This window comes from Zeus faber (assembly GCF_960531495.2).
Source record: "Zeus faber genome assembly, chromosome: 7".
Lineage (NCBI taxonomy): Eukaryota > Metazoa > Chordata > Actinopteri > Zeiformes > Zeidae > Zeus > Zeus faber.
Window position 1 is genome coordinate 14,300,841 of NC_137203.1, and position 11,980 is coordinate 14,312,820.

At 48.4% G+C, this 11,980-nt stretch overlaps 1 protein-coding gene across 2 annotated transcripts in view; it reads right to left on the minus strand.

Annotated features, from left to right (window-relative positions):
• The window catches only part of trim36 (tripartite motif containing 36), a gene marked incomplete at its 5' end in the record, with an annotated part of 30,440 nt that overhangs the window by 16,560 nt on the left and 1,900 nt on the right, over window positions 1–11,980 (minus strand). For both annotated transcript variants that reach the window (XM_080004485.1, XM_080004486.1), the window contains 3 exons: window positions 906–1,052; window positions 2,230–2,576; window positions 8,670–8,904. In XM_080004485.1, coding sequence (XP_079860611.1) covers window positions 906–1,052; window positions 2,230–2,576; window positions 8,670–8,904 — 729 coding nt within the window. The remainder of the gene's footprint in view (window positions 1–905; window positions 1,053–2,229; window positions 2,577–8,669; window positions 8,905–11,980) is intronic.

Genomic DNA, 11,980 nt, shown 5'->3' on the forward strand with positions numbered 1-11,980 from the left:
GTCAATGACCAACAGATTCATTTACACATTCGGCTCAAACCTATCTCCTGTTTGCCAAGTACAAAGAACGGCTCCCTTGATTCAGTCGAGCAGGGTGAAGCAATCGGACCGTTCTACAAAAGACAAAACCCAAAACCCATCCTTTGTTCAAGGTTGGAACCAAACGGAGGAGACGGGCCCGTGACAGCTCGCCTGGAAAGGCTTTGTCTGGTCCAGCCTCAGTGTCCAGACTCATTGTAATGGATCGCGGGAGACGGGCGCGAGCCGGCTCGGCAGGTCAGACATAAATATTACAGCAGGAGGTGAGAGATGGAGGCGCTGGATTACGGGGGGGGGGGGGGGGGTGCTGCAGGAGCCATGGGCCGCGATGCGGGTTCAAGGAGAACTTTGTGTTCTGTCTGGAGGGCGAGCGACGGATCGGCGGCCGCCCTGGAGGACGCCTCGGCCGCGGGAGAAGCGGGCAGATGGTCCGGGCAAACTCCTTCCAGAAAGCGTATTTCCAGTGACCGTTCAAACTACCAAGGTCTCCCGAAGAGGCCTGGTAGACCAGCATCCACTGAATAAGTGTGTTACTCGGGAGTCTTTTTGCAGGAGAGTATTTATAGTTACTGATGTAATCTCTGCTCTGCAAACTACCCCCCCCCCCCCCCAAACTCCGCCTTTGGTTTCCCTTCATCAGTTAAATTGACATTTCTGGTATAAATAGCTCTCCTTAGCGTCATCTCAAGTGTGTTTGAACACAGTTTTGTTTTTTCTAGAACCTATTTTACTCGCTCAGTGCCGCTCTTCGCCGATTCCAGCGACAGAGATTTCCAGGTGAACTTTTTGAAATCGATGCAGCAAATCTGGCTGACATCCGGAAGAGCCACGAAACGCACGGACCGCTCGAGCACCCACGTGTTTACCTTGAGTATTTTGTAGGCACTGCTCATGGAGGTGACCTTGTGGTTGGCGTGGGAGCCTCCCAGCTTGCAGAGGTGACAGACGGGGCGCCTGCAGACCTCGCAGTACATGTTGACCTTCTCCATCTCGTGCTCCGGACACATGAGGACCTGGAAGGTTAACCCAGCGCCCGGTTAAAGCGGGACGAAAGCAAAAGTTTTCACGACATCAATAATAACGCCGAGAACTAACTGAGCCATCAGCCTCGGACAAGAGTGTCTCGTGCAAAGCTCTTTTCCCGAGGATTCCTAAACATGGGAACGCATCCACATCACATCCCAGATCTGCGACCCCCTCGAGCGTCTGGCCTGAAGCTGTTCTACATTCAACACATGTTGACTTTATATTAAAGTGTGTTCATTGGTTTAGTCTCACTGGACTAAAAAGCCTTAGATTGGATCTTACAATTTTTTTTTATTCATAAATTACACTTCGGGACGTCCCTGATAAAAGACCACATCAAGCAGGCAAATTACCCAACACCGGAAAAAATATCCCAAAATGTCAATTCCACTTATACTGTTAGTTCCGGTCGAGTAATTTGATAGGACGAGAGGCTTTTCCATGAGTGTCCATTATGTACGGTGTCTATGACCCAATAAGAAATAAGTGCACTCCCCCGAGCGCGATTCTGCTTCATTGAAGGGCAACAAAAGGAAATAGTTTTAAAAGTTACCCTATACCCTACGGAATAACAGTTAGAACCCTGCTCAACCAGTTGCAGTAATAGCAACTGAGACATGCGAAAGGAACAAAACAAAAAATAAATGAACAAAAAAAAACTGACCGCTTCCAAAACCTACCCGACTTAAATTATCCCAGATTGCTTGTCATTGTTTTTTAAAAGTAGTTTTGTTTTTTCCCCTCCAGGGCTTTTCTTTAAAATCGAATTTCACCCCACAATATTTCTCTCTTCAAATCCAGTGAAGAATGCACCCTGTCAGGCACAGCTGCACCTTGACCCCAAATTCTCATCTTAAGTCAACTAATCACAAGATAAAAAAAAAATAAAAAACGTCTTTATCAGCTCAAAGACAAACTGGATTACCAATAAACGTAACTATTTACTCAATGACTTGTCATCAGGCAGGTCACAGTGAAAGAGTCATTTATTGATCACTGCTATTGACAAAAGGCAGCTCCAATGCGCTCAAAGAATGACACTTCTTCTAACTGAACCAAGCTCGGCTTTTTGGGAGATCTTCTAAAGAGAGAAACAATACTGCCGAGAAGCATGACGCCGTTCTTTCTTTGCCAAGCTGCCGTGATCCCGCCAATAATCCTCACCTTGGGCCGGAAGTTGGTGGTGGGGCCCACGTACTCGTGCTGGGCCTTGGGGGTCCCCCAGGGGTGGTGCAGCTTGAAGCACTCGTTGCAGTAGCTGGCCTTGCAGTCCATGCAGCTCTTGGTGGCCTCCTGCAGCTGCGGCGGCTTGCAGTTGTTGCACATGATGGCGATGGCCGCCCGCGCCGCCTGGCGGTAGCGCTCCACGATGCTCTCCAGGGTGACATTTCGGAAGAGCATGCTGATGCCGCGCTCGCCGAGGTCGATGTCGTGCTGGCAGCCCGGGCAGGGTATGGCGGTGACTCTGGGAGTCACCGAACCTCTCCGCCAGCCCGGGGAGGAGATGGAGCCTGGTGGAGGAGGAGTTGGAGTGAGACGGGGGCGGGGGGGTGGGGGTTTAAGTGCTCGAGCTGTCCCCCTCCAAAAATCTTGACTGAGCCAATGTCCAACATTTAAAGTTGGCAGGTAAAAAAAATAAAAATAAAGTTCCTTTTTGGTAGAGCAAAACAGGGCCTTGGAAGTGGTGGCGCCCACATGTTTAGTTGAGTTGCTTTCTCAAAAAGGCCTCTACTGGTCTTGCCATTTTATACCTTCTTACAGCCAAGATTCCTTTGGAGGACAAGCATGACTTCCAGGAGACCGGTTTGGGAAATGAAAAGGAGACTAAAACACACAAGAGAGGCGCCATGGAGGCCTGAGGTGTCTCCACGGACTAGCCCACTAGATCTGCACCTCTGACGTAGAAGCGGTCAAACAGGAAAGGAGCGAGCGAAGGGAGCAGACCCAAGAGGGGTCCGGTCAGGGTCTGGAGGTGAGAGCACTTTAGGAAATTGGGGTAGAATCCGGCTTTCAAATTATACATTTAAATGAAGATGACAGGTGATCAATCGGTTCACATGGGGAAGAAAAGGACTCTGGGTGTTGACAATGAGCTGGACGGAGGAAGATTTGAGCCAACTAAATGTTCAGCTTATGAATAAATAAATAAAATACATAAAAATAAAAATAAATTTAAAAAAAGGGTGGAAACAACTGTTTGGAAGCCAAAGCAAGACTAACGGACGTTGCAAAGCTCGCTGAACATTACCAATTGAGCAAAAGAGTGATATCGGGTCGTTCAACTCTTCTATTTTTGTCCAGATCAATGCAGCACGCCGAGGGCGCCTCTTAAAGCAAAACTGCTTTAAGAGTTTCCTACTCCTGCGTCAGCCTCGTTGCTCAGACAGCAGTGCAACAACGAGGGAAGAGCAGAGCAACAGTAGAAATAAGGATTTGTCACACAAGGAAACAGCACAGCTGCAAGCCACACACACACACACACACACACACACACACACACACACACACACACACACACACACACACACACACACACACACACACACACACACACACACACACACACACACACACACACACACACACACACACACACACACACACACACACACACACACAGAGAGAGAGAGAGAAAGTGATAACGACCACTTCCAAACCAAGGGTGGTAACGGAAAACAAGCAGACGAAATATTTGAACACATTCTGGAACATAACTCCGGCTGAGGCCTCGCCAAGGGAAAGCATCAGCAACAAAGCAAGTGGGGGGAGGGAGGGGGGGGGGGGGGTAAATGTGTTTCGAGTTTGTTTTGGCAAAAAAAAAAAAAAAAAAAAATTAAAAAAATTTAAGTGCACATGTATATTAAAAGAACGTTCTGCAAAGTTCTCTTCTTTATCTCGGTGCTTAAAGCGGAATATTAAACGGTCCTCTATACTGGCCGGCACAGTGCTGTGATATGTGATAAGTGATATGTAAAAATAAATCGTGGCGATGAAGATGTCATCTACTCCAAAGAGAAAAAAAAAGGTGATGAATGACTGTTGAGGTCAGAGCACCCTTCCCCTGTTAAAAATAAATAAATAAATAAATAAATAAAACTTCTGCATCATACAGCTGCTGATGGGTCTCACCTTGAGGGCTGTGTGTGTGTGTGTGTGTGTGTGTGTGTGTGTGGCCAGACATGTGTCTAGATGGATGTTGTGCTGAGACCTTGCACAGAATTAGCTTTCCGGTCAGCAGAAAAGGTGAGAGCACGGGAGACAGGAGCCTAAAGCAGAGTGTGTGGGGGTGTGTGTGTGTGTGTGTGTGTGTGTGTGTGTGTGTGTGTGTGTCTGCGCGCACGTATGCCGAGCCTTTCCACAGAGCCGAGGGCAGAAAGTGACGAGTCATTACCGCACCGGTGGGTTCGGGCCAAACAGGGCGTGGGACGCTCGCATTGCATCTGCGTTCCCCCCCCCCCCCCCCCAACTCCACAATTACTCAGAGTGGGAAGATGAAACGTGTAAAACAAAAAGTAAATAAATAAATAAAAAGGCGACCCAGTTGCAACGAGACGCCATGACGGCGTGGATCGAGGAAGCACCCGTTTAAGCACCGCTTTTCATTTTTCAAGGACTCCACGCAACACAAATATAAAATCGTTTTTGTTTTTCAATGTGATCTTTCTCAATTAAAATATAGTCGCTTTGCCATCGTCTATTATTTATAAAAGTACATCCAATATTAATCCCATCGGCAGCCAATAATACAAGAGTCTATTTCCAACCGTGCTGGATTAAATTGACATCTGTCGTTGTGAAAGGGTGGATTACGTTACGTTTGGAATCACAAAACCAGGACTTTTCAAGCGCTTCGGCACAAAAGGAGCTATTTTTCGAGGTATTCCAGTACCTCCGTGGCCGAGGATGAATTCAAGCACCTCAAGGGCCTGGTAAGAATGCTACTACTGGTAAAAAAAATAATCTGGAGAGTACTCAGATTTATCTGCAAGAGTTGACTTGTATAGTATTTTGTACGTCACAGTCTAAAACCACTGGAGTTCGTTGCCGTTTCTAATTCGTCGCGGTTGTTTGTTTTTTTGGGGGGTTTTTTTAACACCCGGGGGATTTGGAGGGGAACAGCGCGACACATTTCCTCCAACCGTCCGACGATTGTGTCGAAAATAATTGCGGCGGCAGAAAGAAGCGGCCTCATCGAGAGCACAACGCCGGCGTTGGGTTTGTTTTGTTTGGCCCCCGCCGCCCTTCGTTCCTTGAAGCGCCGAGGACAAAGCCATTATCCCCGTTCTCTCTCTCTCTCTCTGTCTCTGTCTCTGTGTGTGGCTTCACAACCCTCAAACCTCATCACTCTCTATTGTGAGGAGAGAGAGCGCTGCCAAACCCGTGCCCGACGGGGGAAAGACACCCGCCTGAGAGCGGCTGTTAGGCAAAACCCCCGGCAGAGTTGTTCCCCCAAATGTGGATCCAGCTGAGAGGTCCCTACAGTACCCCCCCCCCCCACGAAAGTCTCTCTCTCTCTCTCTCTCTCTCTCTCTCTCCCCCTCCCTCCCCCTCTCTCCCCATGTTCCCTGCTGACTCACCGCACCTTTGATACAGAGAATTTCTCCTTTTTCCGCCCTCACTAAACAGAAACGGACCTCGTTTTCAGCGAACCAGTTGCATCGTTGTGTGTGTGTGTGTGTGTGTGTGTGTGTGTGTGTGTGTGTGTGTATGTGTGTGAGTGAGAGAGAGATCGGTGACAACTAGCTTTTTAAGAGAGTGCAGGAGCGGAATCAAACCAGGGTTTCACAAACTAGGGGGCGGGGGGTTCGGGGAGGGGGTGTTTGGCAGGACTGTACTCACTACTAAAGCTACCCAAAACATGGTGCCCGCGTCTACCTCGACTTCCCAACGACCTTCGCACCGTGGCTGCAAGCAATGACAGAAAAAGTGAATGAGAACAGAAAGAATTAAGAAATTAAAAAAAAAAATGATAATAAAGAGGACATAACGTGATTCCCCAAAACCACTCCAAGCAAGAGAGAAAATTAGGAAAAAAGAAAGGTGAGAACATTAGAACAGTCATCGGTTCTTAAAAAAAACATGATTATGCAGTGGAGTGTGGGTGTCGGGGGGGGGGGGGCGAATTAATCTTCATACATCGTCACTATGGAATAGCAATTCGTTTAAATACCGCTGACTCGTGATCCGTGCACTTCCTGAAACATGCCGAGTCCAAGCCCGTTGCCGTAGCAACCCCCAAACACAAAGCAAGGAGAGACGGAGCAGGTGTGCAGGATGGTTATTACTTGTCAGACGTCAATTAGTGATAAAAGCAGCGGAAAGATTTACGGGACGAGCCCTCCCAAAACCTTTTAGAGACGACCGCTTCCTGCGCCGCAGGGCGTTTGATTTGTTTCCTTTTAAGTGCAATAACCAGGAGTCAGCCGTTCCAAAACCAAAACACAGATATTAAAAAATAAATTGAAAAAAAAAAATAATGCAGGTGCGCGGAAACCCCGAGAAGCGCAGCAGCGCGGCGAGGTGCGGCCGGCGCGGCCGAAGCCGCCCGGGGCACTGATAAATATAGCCTCCGCCCTTTTCCTCCTCCGCTCTAATCCCGCCCCCCCCTGCTCGCCTCCTCGCAGGCGGGTTGCGTCAGCGTGACGACCGGCGGTCTGATCCCCTGGACCAATCAGCTTTGACCTCTTGGTGTCGAGTCACGTTGAGCGGTGATGGGCTCACGTCCTTAGAGTTATTAAATATACTTGGGGGGGGGGGGGGGGAGACAAAAAAAAAAAAAAAAAACACGGGTGGGTTTGTTAATCTGGGGGAAAACGCTAAAACACAAGGGAAATACCGTAGGAAATAGTATGAAGAGAATTACCAGTAGAACCTGGGAGTAGTTTATGTGAATGAATGGACTCACTGTTGGATTAACGACGATTCAATTAGCTGAAATGCAGACTAAAGCGTATTCATTTACAGCTACTTTAAAATCGGGGAAAAAAAAAAAAAAAAAAAAAAAAAAAAAAAAAAAAAAAACAGGCGGGTTACACAAATCGAGTTGTGGTTTATGGCTCAGCCTCCACAAAATAAACATTTTCTAATCACTCCATATCAAGAGAAAAGCATCTGCCTGTGAAGAAGGACCTTATTCAGGCTTCTGAAACCGGGGGGGGGGGGGGGGTGGGCGGCGTCCGTGTGTTCCAAGTCCAAAAGCTGCGTTTTTGGGCCAGCAGCAAACATCTTCCCAAAAAGGCCGTGCACCGAAAGGCTCCCTGGACTTTCCACATTTCTCCCTGTGAATGAGTCGTTTTCCGAATAAAGCCGCTGGTCGGAAAAGTCAACGTCGTACTCGAGTGTTTACGAGTGTAAACTGTGAGAGGACGTGCTGCTGTCAAGTCAAGTCACAAAGGTGCAAGTTCGGCGAATCACCAACTCATCTCTCCAGGGTTTCTCAGCCGGATTTAATTGCATGCCGCCCCAAAATAAACACAGCCACGCTGTACACAGGTTGTACTCGTAGCGTTCAACATTACAACGCCATAAATCAAACGCAGGCGGAAGTAGACATTCTGAATTTTGACGCTTTTTTGGGAACATTTAGATCCGTCAAGTCCAAAAAGAAATTAAAAAAAAAAAAAAAAAGGCATCCCAAGTGATGTCCAGGGGACGGACAAGGGGACAATTGAGCAAAGCAACTTAATGTGAATGGCAACCGGCCCGGAGCTCGTTGGGAGCAGAATGGAAGCCTTGTCCAACAGCCGTGCTGTTTGGGGAGCTTGGACATTGACCTGCGAAAGCCTTATGCGATGTGGAGGAAATGAAAGGAATAGTGTCACAAGTTGGTATACACCCCCGCACCACCCCCACCCACATGTTGACATGGGACGCCCTGGGGCGGGGGGGGCGGGGCACTGGAGCCAGACGTCAAAATGACTCGGCGATTGAAGGAGCTCATCGATCGCTGGTTGTTAAGCTTCAAGAACAAAAAACATGAATAAAATACAGAAGAGCAGGTGGATGAGGAAGCAGCCGATGTCTGAGCCTCGCCGTCATAATCATTATCTTTGACTTTATTCCAGTTTGGATGGGAAGGGACTTGGACACATTAGGCTTTTGTGTATTTTCGTCCAACGTGTTGTTCCGCCCCCCTTCCACTAAAATCCGCACCCGAGGCCTGTTCACAATGAGGCTTCTCATATTTTATTTTGTCAATGTTTTCCTTATCGAGTCGGGGTATTACAGACTTCTGCAATTCACACTTGTTGAATGTTTAATCCATTAGGATGAGTGCAGAGCTCACATTGAAGTCAAGTTAACATGGATGCGGGAAATTGGCAATAGGGTTAAAAATGAAAAAGAAAAAAACTAAAATGATAACAATAATAATAATAAAGGATACCCCTTTTGAATCAACATTTGTCAATTTGGCAGAAATAGGCTTAATTAATGACAACTCCCAAAAACCACCGTTTTTCAACCATACAGGCAATATGCAGAAAAGGCCCATTTCACCACGCCAACCTGTCGAAAAAACCAAAACTTTCAGGTCACATTAGGTCTCGGGGCCAACAGAAATAAATAAAAATAAAAAACACTGAGTTCCTTACCCCGCGACCCACCTGAACGGACGAGCCTGTCCAGCCTCTCCATGGAGGGGGAGGGCACCCGGGAGCGGGGGCTCCCCGGCAGCGAGCACTCGGAGCCGGCGTCGAACGAGTCCTCGTGGTTGAGCATCAGCAGGTCGCGGACGCACTTGTGGCAGACGCTGTGCTGGCACGGCAGGATGAGCGGGTGCGTGAACAGCTCCTTGCAGATGGGGCAGATCAGCTCCCGCTCGATGTTCTTGATGGGGACCTGGAGGAGGCGGCGGCAGAGAGACGGAAATCGGCTCAAGCGGCAAAGCGTGAACGGCAACAAGCTATTTAAAAACCGTCAATTATTGACGGCTGTTTGGACCACACACACACACACACACACACACACACACACACACACACACACACACACACACACACACACACACACACACACACACACACACACACACACACACACACACACACACACACACACACACACACACACACACACACACGAAAGTAACCAAGTACAAGTACTTCTTTTATATTTAAGTGCATTTTCTCCAAAGTATCTGTTGGGAGACTTCCAACTCTTACTCCACTACCTTTCAAAAGCAAAAATCTCCACTTTTTAAATTCTACCCCATTTCTAAACACACGTCACTTCAGTGTTTGAAATAATGTCTGGAGTCTATCAAACTGCCGATGATTGATCATGGCATTCATGAGCTCCACCTCCTAGCAAACGACTGTCGCCACCTCTACAAATACTTCTTCTGTAAAATTGTAACGCGATTGCACGAGTATTCATCCGGGGCATAAAAGGAACCGTATGTAATCCACTCAGGCACAACTACTCCGCTGCAGCTCCTAATAGCACACTTCACACCGCATTAGACCAGGGCACCGGATAGGCCCCCGATCTTTCACTCCGAGTACTCCAAGTGCGTTTAAGAGCGCGTTCGACTTCAATCAAAATTGTCAAACTCGGTTTCGGCGAAAGTTACTAAATCCCTGCGCCACCGGGCGGCGGCTGCTGCTGCTGCTGCTGCTGCTGCTGCTGCTGCGGGATGTCGAGGCTGGTTGGTGCCCATCAGACATCACCGCACCGGGTCTGATCCTGCTCCGCCAGCACCGCGACCAACCGGTGTCTTTAGCGGGTTTACATAACGCACAGCAACGGGATTAACCCTTGCCTCGTCTAAATATAAACAACCAGGAGGAGCAAAACACATGTATTTACCGTCTCAAAAACAGGACAGAAAATAACTGTTTGGTTTTTTTGGGGTTTTTTTTTTTGTTGAAATAGATGAATTTGAAAAAAGTATTGAATCACACACACACACACACACACACACACACACACACACACACACACACACACACAGCAGGTGGAGCAACAGATAAACGTGGAGTATATATTTATCCCGTGTGAGACAAACTGACTGGACGCCTTCTACAATTAAGGAAGTTCTCTCACACACACACACACACACACACACACACACACACACACACACACACACACACACACACACACACACACACACACACACACACACACACACACACACACACACACACACACACACACACACACAAACTTCAATTCCCACGGTGAGATACTTCACATTACACAGACACCGCACGCGTCCCACCCCGATCCGATCTGGTAGGACCGCATCCAAACACTCGGCAAAAGTGCGGACAATCAGAGCCGACGCGACGCGCAAGACGGACGCGGAGCCTCTCGAGCAGCCCCCGCAAACTCCCACTCACCGCGATGGTGTTGCGACGCACGTCCACGGCCATGGTTGGTTGGGGAGGGGGGGGTGGGGTGGGTGGCGGACGCGGTCAAAGGGGTCGATCGGGTTCTCCCCGAAACGCAAGTCGGTTGAAGATGACACCGGCGACCGGCGCCGAATCGCGCTGAGAGACGAGGAGCGAAGCGGCGGAGCCCGGAGCGCTGCGGCGCTAAATGCGGCGGAGCAGCCAACTGGGGCCGGGGGGTGGGGCTGGGGAGGTGGTGGCGGCGGCGGCGGCGGTGGCGGTGGGGGTGGGGCACGGAACAATGCCGCAGCCCAGTTGTCATTCAAAAGAAGGGGAGGAGGACTCCGAGACCGAAGGGTGTCAAGTTTCAATGGAGCCAAACTTGTCTCCGTGTAACCCACGGAGGCTGACTCTGCCCCCGCTCAACTGCGTCAACCACGCCACGGTTAAAGTGGAAATCCATGAGATTTTGTTTTTCTGTTCGAAAAAAAAAAATCCATATTCGATTGATTTATTGCGCTGCCACTTGTTGAGCAACGGCCACTCAGTGTATTTGCGTTGTGCGCCGTGCCCACATATATTTCACACATCACCGATATTTCCCACGCGAGGAATTTGCCGCGCCAAAGACTGCTGCATTGCTGAGAGTTTGCGGAGATACATTGGCAGTCCGAGAAAAATATCGATATCGATATATTGATATCGATGACCTTGATAACGTTGAAATAGCCACATTTCCAAAGAAGAATACTCAATTAAGAGAGTGACAGAGAACGTGTCCCCATTACGTACGGTGCTGGTTTGGTTCCATAAGGAAACGGAATAAACGTCTGAAATAACAACACACTGTTTGGCCGATCGCACGCGCACCCCATCGCTGGCGCACAGGGGCCACAGTCAGTACTGTCAGAGAGGGAGAGTTCGGGGCGCAGAGCCGAGCCCTGCGGGGCTATTTTAGATCGGGGGGCTATTCATAAAACATTCGGGGCTGAAGCCCCGGACGCCCACCCCTAACGACACCACCGGGCATGCGCAAGAAGGGAATACCAGCTGCTGTGAATTTAATGAAGCGGCTCGTTGGTAGTCAGTGAACTGTCGATGTTGATGGGCGTTCAGGAAAAGGTGACCCTAAAGTGACCAATGAATATGTAAAAGATAAATATGAAATATATATAAACTTTCTGCAATTCCGAAATGGAATTCGGGAATTTAGTGCAATCCACCCAACACAGATTATTTGATAGATTTCCACTTTAAACAGTAACCATGATATTTATGAATAGCCTGAATATCCCTATGCTACCTGTGTAAACTAGGTTTTTATGGTAAATTTCTGTGATTTCTGATTTTACGTAACGAAAAGTTCCATATAATTGAAATCATTTACATTATAATTGTATTGTTGGAGACCTGATGGGTTGCAATTTTCTCCAATTAAGTTGGCTACTCAGGAGGTTGTATGCACTTTGTATTCGTCTTAAATTCAAAGGCACCTGGGCCATTCATCGATGTTGAAACATCGAGAACTTGTAGTAGTAGTAGTAGTAGTAGTGGTAGTAGTGGTAGTGGTAGTGGTGGTA